The sequence below is a fragment of the Lycium ferocissimum genome, chromosome 3 (assembly GCF_029784015.1).
Source record: "Lycium ferocissimum isolate CSIRO_LF1 chromosome 3, AGI_CSIRO_Lferr_CH_V1, whole genome shotgun sequence".
NCBI classification, from domain to species: domain Eukaryota; kingdom Viridiplantae; phylum Streptophyta; class Magnoliopsida; order Solanales; family Solanaceae; genus Lycium; species Lycium ferocissimum.
This window is the reverse complement of record NC_081344.1, coordinates 16,912,213-16,928,698: the sequence shown is the minus strand read 5'-3', so window position 1 is coordinate 16,928,698 and position 16,486 is coordinate 16,912,213. Positions and strand designations below refer to the sequence as shown.

General features: G+C 34.8%; 2 protein-coding genes across 2 annotated transcripts; both read right to left on the bottom strand.

The window, feature by feature from the left end:
* Window positions 1-489: 489 nt before the first annotated feature.
* Window positions 490-1,344, bottom strand: LOC132050992 (uncharacterized). The gene has a single exon (XM_059442306.1). The coding sequence runs from the start codon at window positions 1,187-1,189 to the stop codon at window positions 701-703; it is 489 nt and encodes a 162-aa protein (XP_059298289.1). The 5' UTR covers window positions 1,190-1,344; the 3' UTR covers window positions 490-700.
* Window positions 1,345-3,917: 2,573 nt separating this feature from the next.
* On the bottom strand, window positions 3,918-9,869 carry LOC132049908 (uncharacterized). Its single transcript, XM_059440884.1, has 3 exons — window positions 9,721-9,869; window positions 9,526-9,591; window positions 3,918-4,218 (listed from the first exon to the last, which is right to left on the bottom strand). Exons 1-3 carry the CDS (start codon window positions 9,766-9,768, stop codon window positions 4,171-4,173), a joined length of 162 nt encoding a protein of 53 aa, XP_059296867.1. The 5' UTR covers window positions 9,769-9,869; the 3' UTR covers window positions 3,918-4,170.
* Window positions 9,870-16,486: the final 6,617 nt, after the last annotated feature.

Here is a 16,486-nt window from a genome sequence, read left to right as displayed (position 1 = left end):
TGATTGGGGCGGGGGGTGAGATGGGTGCTTGAGAGAGGTCGTGGGCGTGGGAGTGGGTGTGGGGGTTAGTGTGTTATGGGCTTGATGGAGCATGAGTGGTATTTTTCGAAACATATTTTCTACCAACCAATCGAACATGAGAAAATAAGTAAGAAATTTAATTATTCACTACCCAACCGAACATGAGAAAATAAGTAGAAATTCACTTATTTTTCAAGAATACATTTTCCAAGAAAACATTTTCCTCCATACCGAATACACCCCAGTTCTATTATGTTATTGAACCTACTTAAATTTCATATTATTTTTTCACGTATAATCCTTACTCAAAGCTTTATATTAATAACATTAATTGAAATTATTTTAAAAATGTCATATACTACAAGGGCATATACGTGCTGAGAAACTAGTCATATTAAAAAAGAAAGTACCCGAACCAATGAAAATGAATACTAGAGAGCAAGAAACAATAACAACTCTAATTTTTTTCCTTAAACAAGTTCAAGAACAGATTGAGAAGAACTTGCAATTAATTTAACCAATCTGAGTTTGTCAATTTGTACCATGCAAACATTGTAAATAACTCTCCACTTTATTCAAAAAAATTGTATCCCCATATTCTACAGAAATCAGTTATAATATGCTGTCAATGAAGATATTAGAAACAACAGTATCACTTGCAAGTTCTTTTCCAAATTAATTAAACGGGAGCAGAAGCAGCACATTCCTTCCAAAGCTGGTCACTATTTTCCCACATCAAAGTTTTGTTGGCTCCCTTCATCTCAGGATTGGCAAGTGTAGACTCCAGAATTGTGTTGTGGCATTTCCTTCCCAATGTCAAAAGCTGGCTGCAGCACCCATCCAAATCGACGTCATATCCACTACCGACGATCCTGCTGAAGATGATCCATCCACAATCGTCCGAAATCTTTTCCAAGCATTTCTCTACCTCTATTTGAAATCCAGGGTATGGCTCAGGTGACAACGCTGGCTTAGAGTCATCAGGAATTGAATATAGTGAAGAATCATATAAATCTTCGTTGTAATTTCCCTCAATATCGTCTAAGAAAACGTCCGAATCATATGAATCTTCGATTCCTAGTGCTATTGGTGTGACAATAAGAAGAAATAAGGAAAGTAATGTGACAAATGCAATAACATCGTCTACAAGTCTCATCAGCTTTGCCATTTAATGTCTTTGAGAAATATTTGAATGAAATGGAATGGAGAAGAAGTGGTTAATTTGTGAGGCCGTTTAATAGAAAAGGAGTAGGAGGATGAAGGAAATAGTAACGTCAAAGTTGGTAATGAGAGGTGAATGAATGTGTCATTAATTTCACCTAGTTTTCCTTCACTCTAAATGAATTCAGACCATCTTTTAGAAACAACGTAGAATAATAAAAGCTAGTTATGTTCATTTAGTTTAGGTTGTAACAAGAGTTTGGCGGTTTCGGAGTCTAGCTACTGAAATAACTGCAATAAATAAAACTAAACTAAATCGATAGTAATAGTAATAATAAAAGCAATCTTTGAACTTGACAAGACATGGAAACAGATGTTTAGACAATACAATAAATATAAAAAAGTAATATTCTTGATAAATATAATACTGCATAGGAGTATATGTTTTCTTGCAGATGAAAGCTCGTTATCGGAGAGATTAGAGCTTTTAATAAAGTGATTTCAAATCCAATACAAGTCGCAAAGTACAGTCAAACCTCTCTATAATAGCATCGTTGGGTCCGAAATTTTTGACCATTATAGAGAATTGCATACACCTATAACAACTTTGATATTTAAATAATATTTTGCTATTATAGGCAAAAAAGATGTATAAAATCTAATTTTTCATTTTTAATTGTCAAATTCTAAGCTTAATCACACTTTGTATAACGAAGGAAAATCTTTTAATGATGACAATATATATATATATATATATATATATATATATATATATATATTCATATGATATTTTTTGTCATAAATATTGTATTAAAGGATCAAATATTTGGTCAAAATCTATACACTTATAATTGGTAATCATAGTTATTCTATTTTTATAAAGACGGTTAATTATTATATTACCAAAAAAAGTAGCTGTTAGATGGGGGATAATTTTACAAAGAGCGTACTATTATAAAGTTAGTTGTTGCTGTTATAGGTGAAATGCTATTATAGAGAAGTAAAATTTAACATATAAAATCGGTTCCGAAAAAATTTGACTGTTATAGAGAGTTGTTGTTATATGCGGATGCGTTATAGGGACGTATGACTGCAGTGGCTTTAGGGGAAATTCAAGTACCTAATCTTACACTTTAGACATTTTATCACTATCTATATTCATAAGGTCTATGTAACACCACAAGTTTATAAATATATTCGTTGATAAACTTGCGAGATGAAAAATTAATTAAAGGGAAGCAGAAGCACCACATTCCTTCCAAAGCTTGTCAGTTGTCACTATTTTTCCAGACCTTAATTTTGTTGGCTCCCTTCATTTCAAGATTGGCAAGAGTAGACTCCACAATTGCGTTATGGTATTTTCTTCCTAGTGTCAAAGCTAGCCACAACACTCAGTGGCGTACGCAGGATTTTATACAAATGGTGTCGCTTTTTGAAGAAGTGAAACTAAAGGTAAATATCATATTTGAAGTTTATGGGAATTCGATGTCACTAAACACATTGATCATTTGAGTTGCCGGATTTTTAATTATTTAGCAATTTTTTTAACAATACTGAATCTTAGCCAAACTATTGATTTCGCCTGAACCATAGCTAAAATGGTGCATCCTCCCCTAAGTGAACAAATCATTATAACATGATCATTTTAATAAAATACTTTCAAACAAAGCACAACAATACAATTTCCTTGACTAGTTTTATTTTTTCAAATGCATCATAATATTCTAAATTTTTTCTTTCAATTAAGGTGCACTTTTCTTATTGCATCATAGACATTTTGATATTATTTTAAAATTACTAACATAACGTATCTCTCCTGTCCTCCCCCCTTCCCCCCTCACCGATATGAGTTTCAGAATCTAATTAACTCCTTCGCTTTGTCTTTCAAGAGGATTTGCTTGTTTTTCATTAGCTCTCCCTTTGAAGTTAAACAATTATCTTTAAGAGGTTAAACTTAAATGTCATAATAGCTCGGAAGAAGCTTAGCAAAAATATGTTCCCCTTGAAGTTTAACAAATGAAAATCATAAATTGAAATTCATATTAGATAAAACTCTAAATAATTACAAATGCTACTTATATATGTTTCTAATTCTTGCCCAAGATTTGACGTCCACACATTGCACCCAAAGCAAAGTGATAATAAAAGGGTAAAAATGTAATTTAATTAATTCTAATAAAGTGGTAAAAAACTATATGCAAAATATCTGCATATTTTACGTTTATATTTTCATGGTGCTATACCTTCCGAAAACAGTACCCTTAAACGGATAATCCAAACAATTAATGCCGCACGTCGTCATTCACAATCCATACATATGTCCCTTCACGAGAACAGTGAGTTCGGTGCCGTTGATTTTTACATCAATCTCCAGCAATTCGAACCAACGGACCTGATCAAAGCTAGTAGGAATGTTAAGGGCAGCTCAATAAAATTATGTATGGCAAATTTGAGCTACATTAATTGTATTCTCCCTGAATACTGTAATGAGATCATGTGGATTTACACTATACTGTTTGAACAACCTTTTTTCAATCTAGCACATATGAAGCTTGCCTTAATCAGAGATGGATCTAAGATTTAATCTTGATAACCTGGTGCAATCTTTGAAGTTCTTATCACTAAGCTTTTTAGACTTTTGAAATTATGGGTTTAGAATATAATATTTATTTAAAATTTAGTGATTTTTCACGTATATAATCATATTCCATGTCCGATTCATGTTGAAGTCTGCATGACAGAAAATCAACATATCTTCATGATTAATGGACAACCATCACTTATGCTGTTTTCACCTCAGGGTGTTCCGTCTAACAAAGAAGATTATTTCGTAGTCAGATCTATGATGCGGTCTTTACTGAACCACAAAACTCAAAAGCTCTCAACACAAAATTGAACAGCTACAAGTCAGAATCTGATGATCCTAAGCATCAGGCGAAAAGTCAAGTTTAATCCTCATATGAGAGCAAATCCACCATACGCTATCTTTCAATGATGTGCCTTAGCTTCAGCCTTCTTTTGAGACTTGGCCTTCGCCTAGCAAAAAGACAGAAGGGAAACAAGTGTCACAATTACTCTGATTGAAAAAGGAAAATCAGCTAGAATTAACCGCCATTACAAACATCCTTATGTCGAAAGACGAAAATAGTAACAGTTGATGCAGGGATAAGTGGCACAGAAACTTCAAAAACAACATGATATTCTCACAAGGCACCACTTAATTCCTAGGTGGCATTAACAACAAAAAAATCCAGTTGAGATTTTGGGAAAACCCCAAATAGAGCACCGCTCCACTATCAAGGGGATGGGGGAGCTCACTAACCCAAATAGATACGTCTCAGCAAAGGTGATGAGCATTCGTTTAAAAAATAGCAGAGAGCACCAAGATTAGTTCTTGAAGCAAATAAGCAGCAAGACCTATGACCCGTATCCTTGGAGGTAGACTTAGCTGGTGTTCAATTATTATCAGACATGGAGATTCTTCTTTATTTTTTTGATAACTGGGAAATCCCCATGCCCCAGTGGCATAAGGTTCGAAACTCAGTGGATAATGGGCCTGCCCTGACTGCAGCTATTCTGTTATCAAGTAAAAACAATCCTGGTGTCCATATTCATGTGTTTTTGCTTCTTTTAAGTTTCAGTCGCAGTCGAAGAGATGAATATTATGAACAGAGAAAAGATGGTGATGCATAAACTCTATTTTTCTATCCTTCTGGTTTCACTTGGTCCATTATCTAAAGTGACCGAAATTATCATTCTATTTACCAAGCCTGTCACGTCATTGCTAGGCAGCACTTTTTTCTTTGGGGTGGGGGGGGGGGAGAGGAGGTATGGGTATAAACTTCCTATAAATTGCTAACTCAGTTACAGACAAAATCTTTTTTTTGAAACTAAAAATGCAACATAAAAGTTACAGATAAAATCTTAGCCTACCATTTTGTCCTCATTTGCAATTACAATTGTAATATGGGAGTGAATGTTAGGCTGCTAAGGCCTAACACATCCAAGAAATGAGTGTCGTTGAGATGTAGATGCTAACATGAATGTGCAATCATACAAGACTAAACAAGATAGGAAATAACCACATTCACGAGAAGGTTCAAGAAGCAAATAGAGACCGAAAAGAGAGAAGGTCGCTTAAGCCAGTATTGTCATGTTCTACGTCGACTTTTCAAATGCACTGGTCCATAGATGTGAAACCATGGTGAGTGAAGATGTCAAAACAGTATGCGGTAGACCTAAAATCACTTAAAAGTAAATTAGCTCAAAGGACCTACAATTTCTTCAGATTCATGCAGACTTAGCGAAAGATAGAGCACAATAGAAGGAAAGATCTACATAGGAGATGTCTATTAGTTGAGAATATACTTAGTCATTTTAAAACTTTTATTTTACGTTCTATGTTTCTCTAGGAGTTATTTAGCCTTTCAGATATGTAATACATAGTAGTTGAGAATATGTTTTAGCCATGTTAGCACTTCTATGTTACGTCTTATGCTTTTCTAAGAGTTGTTTAACCTTTCAGAGATTTATACGTCAATAGAAATATAACATCTTGTAGTCCTTCTTTTAACTTATCTTATTATTTCTATTTTATATAATATTGGCCTAAGTCGTTACCAATTTCAAAAAAAAAAAAAAAAAAAAAAAAATATTGGCCTGATATGAGTTTAAATGGAGTAACAAGGTCAGTGAGGATTCATATATCCAACCCCAACTTGTTTGGGACTGAGGAGTTGTTGTTGCCCAATTACAACTGTAAGATATCGAGATCAGGGATTGTACTAATCGAAATTGTGTTTTGGCTACGTTGGACATGCCAAATGTAAAGATATGTGTATTTTTAAAATACAGAAAGAGAGGAGAAGAGTGGATTCTACTCAGGAAATGGATGATACTAATCTAAATGTACATGACTGCTTCATCAATCTTGCTTCATCAATCTTGTGTCTAAAAATCTAGAGTGCTGTTGATTCAAACAAGATTGGGGAAAGAAGTGGTCTCCAATTGAAGTTTTTTAACCAGCATTTACATTAAGCAGCACCGTGAGTACTGAGTAGTTTGTCTCTAGTTGATGAACCCAGTTAAAGTTTGACAATTTTCGTCACAAGCCTAGAAAGTTGAAGGATTATATGGGTCTACTGATCAACCATGTAAGAATTGATGGGATAGTTGGAGGATCAGTTTGGCTAAAATCTTCACAGCAAAGCCAAAGTAGAAAGACTAGCATTCCACAGCTATGTTACTCGGACTCTTCACTTTCGGTGCCACACCCGTGTCGACGCGACAGGGGTGTGGGTGTGGGATCCGTACCCGATTTGGTCAGCCGATTTTGGATACTTTGACCAAAATCGATGTAGAAATTCTAGACAGATTCAATGATTTCTTTAATCAAAACTAAAGCTAAGGTGAAATTGAAGAAAATGGAATACCTTGTATATAAAAATTTCTATGTCACTCTGTTTCCTTTTATCTCCTTTAGGGATTCTCCTCTTGATCAATATTTTTTCCTCAAGTTTTCCACATAATATTCCATAATTTAGGTTTGATAACTCTATTTTTAGATATTTGAATTTTCGCACCCGTATCCATAACTGGATCCGTATCCCCGAATCTTAAAATTTAGATCATGAAGGATCCGATATCTAGATCCGCACCCGTATCGGACACCCGCATCCGAGTCCGAGTAACTTAGTTCCACAGCAGCTGAACGGAAAAAGAAATTCAGGCGTGCGGAGAGACCAAGAGAGTCGAGAAATAAGAAAATACACTGCAGAACCAGCTGATGTATTGCAAAATCAGAAACCCTTAAACACGATAAGTTTTAAGTGTTTTGTTCATTTGGAAGAGATCATGGCTAAATAGGGTTAGTGAATATGGTTAGTAATTTTTTTTTTTTTTTTTGATTAAGCACCGGGTGTCAGAAACCCTTAAACACGATAAGTTTCCACAAGTGTTTTGTTCATTTCGAAGTTTGCACCCGGCGGGTAAATTGAGACCTTAGGAATAAGGCTGAAGTCAATTGCCACTTGCCAACCCCGAGGGTTACCAGGCCAACCCCCGAGTTTGCCCCAACTACACCGAGTGGTTGATTGAAGATCAATTTGATTGCACTGGCCAAAAGGAGTAAAACTTAATTCAACAGATTTAGACTTACCACACCATCCCAAAAGAATGATGTCAATTAGAAGTAACTTTTCTCAGAGCTCGGGTCTATCATAACTACAAATAACCCAAAACATAACTTTGACATCATCAGTCACTGAGACATAACTGATGATGCAGAAAGCATTTTCATAGAGGAATCTACTTGTCCTACACAAAAAAGTCACAGTGGCTCGATTTTCAGCTTGTTTGCTCATTACATCGGTTTTGAATTCTAAGACAAAACACCTAGTTCTCCAGCAGTCCTTGAATTCATACTTATTCCATCTGAAGCTGATCAGGTTCTTTGAAGAAAGATTAGTTTCTATGTTCCGATATACAATTTTACTTTAGGATATGAGGGTGTTAATCTTGTCTTATTAGTCACCTCATTAACAACAATATCTAGCAATTGTTCCACTCGTCTACTTAGGAATTTTTCAACGGGGCTTGCTATCACATCTGGAAACAGAAAACATAACAGCAATTAACCAGCCCCCAGGGGTAAGTTCAATTGGTAAAGGTTGAGGACTTGTGTCTTAGGTTACAGGTTCGAGCCTCACGCCAAGCAAACTAACTCTGGTATTTAAGTGGAGAAGGATAGAGAGGCGGGCCCATCATCCCCGAGTTTCAAAAGCTGCAGTTGGCTCCAGTCGAATTTCACGATCATCAACAAAGAAAAATCAATTACTATGCCTCAATTCCAGACTGGTTGGCTTGGCTATATGAATCTTACATATCTGTTCTGCTCCATTCAAAAGACCATTTAATTTTATATGGAACTGTTAAAAGCCAGGTCGCACTTCAAAGTCTATCAATAAACCAACTTTGCCTCAATCCTAAACTATCTAGGCTGGTTATATAAATCTTCTATGTCTGTTCTGCATTACATGCATGCCCATCTCATTTTACATGAGGCACTAAAAGTCTGGTAAGTGAAACTTAAAGTGAATCATAAGAATCACATGACATAAGTAATTTCATGTAACATATCCAATGAACGAACCCCGTGTCAAAATCTGTATTAATCAATCGGAAGGAAAGATTTTTGAATCAAAAGATTTAATTGGTCAACCAGCTATGCTTCAATCTCAGAATAGATAAAGTCCGCTACATAATTCATCTATATCAATCTCGCTCCCATTTCATTTCAGTACCCTAAGGGGTTGTTTGGTAGCAGGTATTAGATAAAATAATATTGGTTTTAGCTTTGGTAATATTCAATTCCTTGTTTGGTAGCATTTTCAAACCTATGTAAAACTAATACCTATATTAGTTATACACCCTATTGAGTATTATTCTTATACTTAGTAACTCATGACATTAACAATACAAGTACTATTCCTACACTAATACACCCTATCTAGTACTATTTAAAATTATGCAATGCATGTTATTTAATACTCCCTCCGTCCCATTTTAAGTGTTTTCCTTTCCTTTTTGGTATGTCCCAAAAAGAATGTTTCTTTCTATATTTAGTAAGTTGACAATTCAAACACCATACATGACAAGTTTAAAACCACAAAATTCAAAGGACATTTTAGTACATTACCCACATTTTTTTGATTTAGAACCACAACATTGAAAAGGCTCCCTATATTTCTTGAACGTTGTGTCCGTCGAACTAAGACATTTAAATTAGGACGGAGGGGAGTAAAAACAAACCAAACAGGGATAAAAAAATAATATCCTCATAACTAATCCCAGCACTACTAATCCCAACATTATTAATACAACCTATTAAGTACTACTAGTCTTACACACCCTACAAAATGACCCCTAAGTAACTACTTAGGGACGGTTTGATATAATGGATAAGCAAAAATAGTGATGGGATAAAAATTTAGTACTGCCTTATCCCTTGTTTGGTTACTAATTCTGGGATAACTTATCCCAGGATTAAAAGTAGTACCGGGACAAGTTATCCTTGGCAAAGGGTGGAATAACAGTCCCGGGATTAGTTATCCCAGGATAAAATAATGAAAATGACAAAAATAGCTCTGAGGTCCCTCAAAATATTTTTCTACTAAATAAGGTGGAGGGTACTTTGGTAAACAAACAACTTTAAACCAAACAATCAATAAGAAATAATACCAAAATAACTAATTTCAACATAAATAATCTCAACATAACTTGTCTTCAAACCAAACAACCCCTTATATCTAAAATAAAGAAATTAAAAAGGGGAGGAAGCTATACCCTGAGATACTTGAGCTTAATGCTTCCATAAGCAAGTCCAAACGTGAATGCTGATGCACGCGCCACCTATATATTTCAAGATTAAAGAAATCATTTAAAAAAAAAAAAAAAACGAGAATTATATTCAGATATGTATAGTGAAATGGAAGTACATGGATCAAAGTGTAGAAGAAAAAAAAGAAAAAGATTAGTTACGAGAGCAAGAGTGCTAGTTCCTGAGTATGGTGCTGGAAGAGGCGCCATTGTTAGAGTGCAAATTGAGGAATCTGAGATTATAGATAGATCTCCTTAATAAAGCCCTAGAATGAGCCTTTAGCTGAAATCCACTGTGCGCACCCGCCTATTAGTGACCTCAACAGTTTAAGTTTTCGCCACGTAAAACAAATATTTTTCACTTTATTTGAAATTTTGTTGGTGGAATTGTGTTTGGTTATAATTTTTATCAATAATATTTGATTGTTTTAATGTATTGAAAGTAAAAAAGATTAGAATATAGTTTTAGGTGTTTTTAAAATTTTAAAAATAAATTTAAATTATATTTGAAATTTTCGTATCCAAATGTTAATTTTTAAATAGAGCGAAAATAAATTCTGGAAAAAAGTGAAAATTTCTCATGGCCAAACGGGTGTTCTATGTAAAGAATTTTTATGTATAAGTTATTTATAACTGTATTTATAGGGTACTTAAATTTTATTGGTTAAATTATGAGTTATTTTTTAATAAATCCTAAACTATCACGTTGTTGCAAGTTTTTCAATATTTGCACTATGTTTGGTTTTCGTTACTAATCCATCGAAATTACATCTCACGATGAGATATAAAACGGCATTCCACATATAGTGAATTAGAGTCGCAGGTAATGTATATGCAGCTAGTTTAAATTAGTTTTAGCTTTGAGTATGTAGGTGATGATTTTGCCTATATAAATTCAGATTTTGTTTCATGAAGACCCTCATTCCAAAATTATATTTTCTCTTCCTTAGAATTTTAGCTTTTGAATTAACTAATGTGTAAAAAGGCGAGGACTGTATAAAGGTAAGAAAAAAAAATTGTTTTCAAATCTTCCTTTTCAATTTTACGTGCTTGGTCGCGCTTTCTTTTAGCATATTTTCGTTACGCTTGTGTGTATTATCATCCTCCAGGCTCCAATCAACCATAATCAAGAAGATTTTCGCTGTGAGGTACTGTTAGTAGTAGGGCTATTTTGCGATTGACATTTTTGTTTAGTTGCTTTTTTCGAAAGTTATTTTGCGACTGACACTAACTTTTTTTATCATATAATGTAGTTTGATTACAGTATTTGTTAAATCTCAAGAAATAACTTTTAATAGTTATTTACAACCGAAGAAATGATTCGCAGAAGCTTGTATAAGTTTAGATTGCTTTCCTCGAACTTTCCTCTTTCCCAAATAATTATTCTTTGGTTCGTATGATTAGAATAGAAATATTGTAAATATCATACATGGTACTTAGTAGTGTCATATTAACAATTGTCTAGATTGTTTATTCTAGAAAAGAAGAAGGAAAAAATGGTTTGGTATTTTTCTATATTTTATATAAAATTAGTTTATTCTTTGTGTTTTATGTTATTTTAATTAGAGCATATATTTTAGGGAAAGGGTCAAATTTACCCCTCTAGTTTGAGAAAAGGGTTAAAAATATCCTCAATTATAGATTTGGGTTAAAAATGTCCCTCCCGTTATTAAAGTTTTCAAATTTAACCCTGTCTTAATTGAAATTCCCAACATAACCCGATTTAATTTTTAAACCCGATAATTTAGTGACTACAACTAAATAAAAAACCCATATAGAGTTACCCTAGACTACAGCTTGGTGATAACATAGTAATATTTTGTGATGTGCCTAGCGCGCATCCGGATGTAGGACTCGGGAACAAGTTGGTCGGATATGTGTTTTTTATGTAGTCGGGTCGGGTTTAAATGGAGCGGGTTTAAAAATGAAATCAGATTATGTTGGGAATTTTCGTTACTACAGGGGTATATTTGAAAACTTTAATGACGGAAGGGGTACTTTTTACCCAAATTTATAATGGAGGACATTTTTAGCCCTTTTACCAAAGTAGAGGGACATTTTTGACCCTTTTCCCTTTATTTTATTTTTTCATATTAAAAACTTTTTATTTTAATAAGAGGTTGAAAGACTTGGATTGTAGAAGGAAATAGAAAATGGGTCATGAATGGTGGGATATGATGAGGGGTTTATTATTCTCACAAAGAAAATTAAAAGATGAACTAATTTATTCTATGAGTTGATTTCTCATAAGGTCATTCAACTCACTTAATTTTGTTTTATAATTGGAAAGTCACTCAACTTTCATTTTTATAACACAAAAGTCACTTAACTTTATTTGTAACTGAAAGTCACTTAACTTTCATCTTTATAACACAAAAGTCATTCAACTCATTTTAGTCAACTTTTGCTGAGGTGGCATTTTTTAAAAAGTTAAATCCTTATTTAATATAAACTCACCATTTTTACCATTTAGTGACTCGCCCCACTAACCTGACCCGCTATTCAATGAATTTGGTGTATGACTTGATGAGGATGTCTGAGAATTAATCAGTAGTGTAAAGTTGTAAAGCAGAGGACTAATATAGTAAGTTTGAACAAAATCACTACTTCCTGGTTCCTGCATTAACTGAGTGAGTTGAAACGTTGATTTTCGATGTGGCATTTACTTTCCCCGTAATCACTACCAACTTCTTATGGTATTCTTTGTAAAATTCCAGCTGCTTGCTCAAGGGAATTGTATTCTGAATACATCATAGATGAAAAGAAGAACAAAGGTATCACTAGACTCAGTTGATCTGTTTAATATTTTGTGAATAGAATGTATAAATGTTACACCTCAAAAATTTTATGTCGTAAATAGAATAGCGCAAGCTTAAGACAAACATGAAGCTCTCACGACTATAAAAGGGCATTCGGTAAAGTATGTGCAATAAGATTTTAAGTTTTATGACTTGGGGAAACTAGGTTCGTCAAGGGGGAAAAGTATAAGTTGCGTTTGGGGAAGATTTTATAGTTATTGAGCTAACGGATATTTAGCAAGGTTTTGAGGATGAGTTATAAGGTTCTTTAGATGGTTAATGAAGCGTTAAACAAGTGCCAAGAAGGTTCCATAAGGATTTGAGATTAAACGAAACGACGAGGACAAATCCGGAAAAGTTGTGGATTGTACGGTCATATATACGGACCGTATAATTTATACGGCCCGTATGTCTGTCCGTAGAACCCTTCCAGAGAGGGATGACATTCTGGAGGAAATGTACGGTCCATTATACGGACCGTATAATTAATACGGTCCGTATAGTAGGCCGTAGATTTCGGGTCGGGTCCGAATTCCATTTTTATATATACACGATCCTTCTTCCTTTTTTCTCATTTTCCACTTCTCCAACATTCTCTAAACCTCTAGAACCCTCTCCATATCATACTAACGCATATCTAAGGGAAAAATCAAAGATCAAACATCAAAAGTTGGTAGAACCAAGGGTGTGAATGCTTCCTAGGGTTGATAGAAGTTGAGAATCTCTTTGGTATTAAAGTTGAGCTTTTCTCAAGAGGGGTATTTCCATCCAAAGATCATCCCTACATAATCAAAGGTGAGTTTTACAATTGTTTCATGTTATTGATGGTGTTGAGTAGTTGAAGAATTTGAATTAGGAACAAATATGGAATATGACCTCAAATATGCAAATAATGGTATGTTGAGTTGAAAAGTAGTTTGAGTTATGATTCAAGGAGTAATATGGGTATAATCTTGTTACGAATGATGCTAATGATGTTGAGGAAGTATTATGCGAATGATGAACATGATGTTGTAGTATAGTTAGGGTTATGGAGGATTTTGGAAGTACATTTGGAAGTCGAATAATGTCTAACTCAAAGGAATTTACATATTAGGATATTATGGTTGTTGTTATGAAGTTTGGGACTTGTTTTAGCATATTGGGAAAAGTTGTCGAAACAAAGGAAATGCTGCCCAATTTTCATTAGCCTTAGCCACTTTAGTTTAATCTTAAGTATACTTCCGATTATCTGATTCTAGTACGAACCCTTTTGTATGTAGAATTGTGAGCTCGGAATGAGAGCGCCTAGTTGATATCGTTAAGGAGACATAAAGGTATGTTAAGGCTAGCCCTCTTCATTCAAAGGCATGATTTCTATACTATAGATTCTTTTCTATACTCCCATGACCTCCTTACATCCCTGAAGACGAAAGTCAAAGATCTTTAAGAGCTTCTTACGAGATATGTTTTATGACAGTGACGATGATAATTATGCTTTCATGAGTCTAATATTTCTATGTTTATGATTTCATTGATGTTATTCTTTGTTGTTGCCTCACCTCATGATACTAGTTCTTTCAAGGCGAGACATGACGATGATGATGTTCCATAACATAATCGGAGGTTCCCGACCTTACGTCACTCCGATAGCGCTATAGCTTTTACTTGAGCTCACATGCATGCTTGATGTTATGTACATAATGATGATACACCGTGCCTAGTTGGTCGAGCATGACACCACTTCGGTGGGCAGCTTATGGATAAGGATAACACCGTGTCTTTATGGCACGGGTATGACACCACTAGTGGGCAGCGTGAGATGATTATTGACTCAGACAGTTCATGTATGCATGTATGATATGTTTTAAACGGTAAAAGTGAGCATGCATGGTTCCGCCTCAAGAGGCACGCAGTTTCAGTTATCCTTCTTATTATGCTTTCTGTACTTTCTTATTATGTTACTATACATGCCTTACATACTCAGTACATTGTTCGTACTAACGTCCTTTTTCTTTTATGGACGTTGTGTTCATGCTGTTACACCCCGCACTTTCAGAGCATGAGCATGCCACGTACTTCACCATAGTAATTGAGTATCGGAGACGTCCCATGAAGTTTTGGAAGGTACAAGCCATGGGAAGTACGTAACAATGAAGTAAAGGATGAATTACGATCTCGTAACCGGGAAGGACAATCTTGAAACACAAGAACATGACCATTATCAAGTATAATAAATGATAAATATCATGTAGGGGGAGTTGTGGAAGATTCCAGGACCAAGCAAATCAACGAAAATAAGTTTGTCGAAAATTTGAAACAAGTTGGCAGAATTAAGGACAAAATTTTAGGTCAACTTTGGAAGGGTATATCTCCAGGTATATGGGGAGTTTTAAGGTGTTTCAAAAGCCTAAAATGAAGTTCGTCGAGTCTAGTTTCCAACGCAACAAACCGCTCATCGATACAACGTCGGAATAGAGAATTATGGACGTTACAAGTTAGACGAGCAGAGCAGGGCGCACTGCTACAATACTGCAACAGTATTGCTACAGTGCTACAGTACTGCTACAGTGCCACCGACTTGGACACCCTATATAAGGGTTAAAACCCCATTTTTTCTCCATAATAATTCCCCCAAATGTTCTAGAGAGATCAGCCACCATATGAGAGCATGCACACAATATAAAAGTGAGGATTTTGAGTAATTTCAAGTGACGGAGTATTAATCGAGGTCCGGGTAACGTGTAGTCGCGATTATAGTTTTGTCTTGCGTTGGAATTGGCTTGGATTCAAAGTAAATATTGAAGATATTTCTGCTCTAGCAAGAATAAGGTATGAATCTCTCCTTATTAATATTAATATTAATTTCAGTCTATTTACGGAGATAAAGTTATTAAATAGTCGTATAACAAGTTGGATAGTTGAGAAACTTGGAAAACATCGTGTGGGATGTTTTATGGAGCCTATTGGTGTTGATAATGTTGTTGTGATGTTGGTATTGTTGTTGGTCATTGGATTGTGATTTCGGGCTAGGCATATAAACAGGGGAGATGCTGCCCGAATTTCGGCAGATTCTAAATGGATTTAAATTGAAGGCTTAAGATAAGCATGTGACAATGAGCCTAACAATAGTATGAATGGTTTACATGTAGATTTACGAGCTTGGAAGGATAAACGTTGAATAGTTAAGGAGACCAAAAGGTATGTTAAGACTATTCCTCTTTCTTTTAAAGGCATGATTCATTTCCTATGAACGCATACACGCCTTCCATAATACCTTATTTCAGAAAATACTAGCAGTTCATGATTCTCAAAATCCTTATGATGCTAAAAACGAATGTTCTCTATAAGGACCATGATGAGGATTATGATGATCCCATTTCTGGAGATTCCAAAGTATAGTTTTAATGGCATTATGAGATTACTGAGCTGGTTTCAAGATTTTGATTATGTTTGTTGATGTTGATCTCATCTTATGATTTTGCTCAAAAGGCATGATTCCTATTTTATGATTCCATATATGTTTTCATAACTCTCTTACTTCCAAAAGTTAGAAGTTCATGATTCTTAAAAACTTCTTATGATACTTAAGAGGAGATGTTTTCTATGATGAACATGATGATGATGATCTTAATTCTAGAAATTCCAAAGCTTATAATTTTAATGCTATTATGAGATTATTGAGCTTATTTCATGATTTTTTCAATTTTATTCATTGTTGTTGATCTCACCTTATAATAATTGTTCCTTCAAGGTGGGATAAACGATGATGATTGATCTATAATATAATCGGAGGCTACCGACCTTACGTCACTCCGATATAGTTATGGCTTTTGATTTGGGCTCTCATGCATACTTTATATATATGTATGTATTTTCTCACACCGCGCCGCGCTATAGTCGGCCGAGCATGGCACGTAGATGTGCACACCACTGCAGTGGGCATGTTATGATATTGCCCCGGACGCGGGAGGCCCGGACGCGGGCTAATGATGATAACACTGTTACACCCCGTATCTTCGAAGAAGCACTTATCAAATTTGAAACATAAGTACGTTGAGTTATGATTAAGTAAAACCACTTTGGAATATAAGGAGCAAGCATTATTAAATATACTTAATGAGTGAAGGATGTATACAAGGTATACCGGA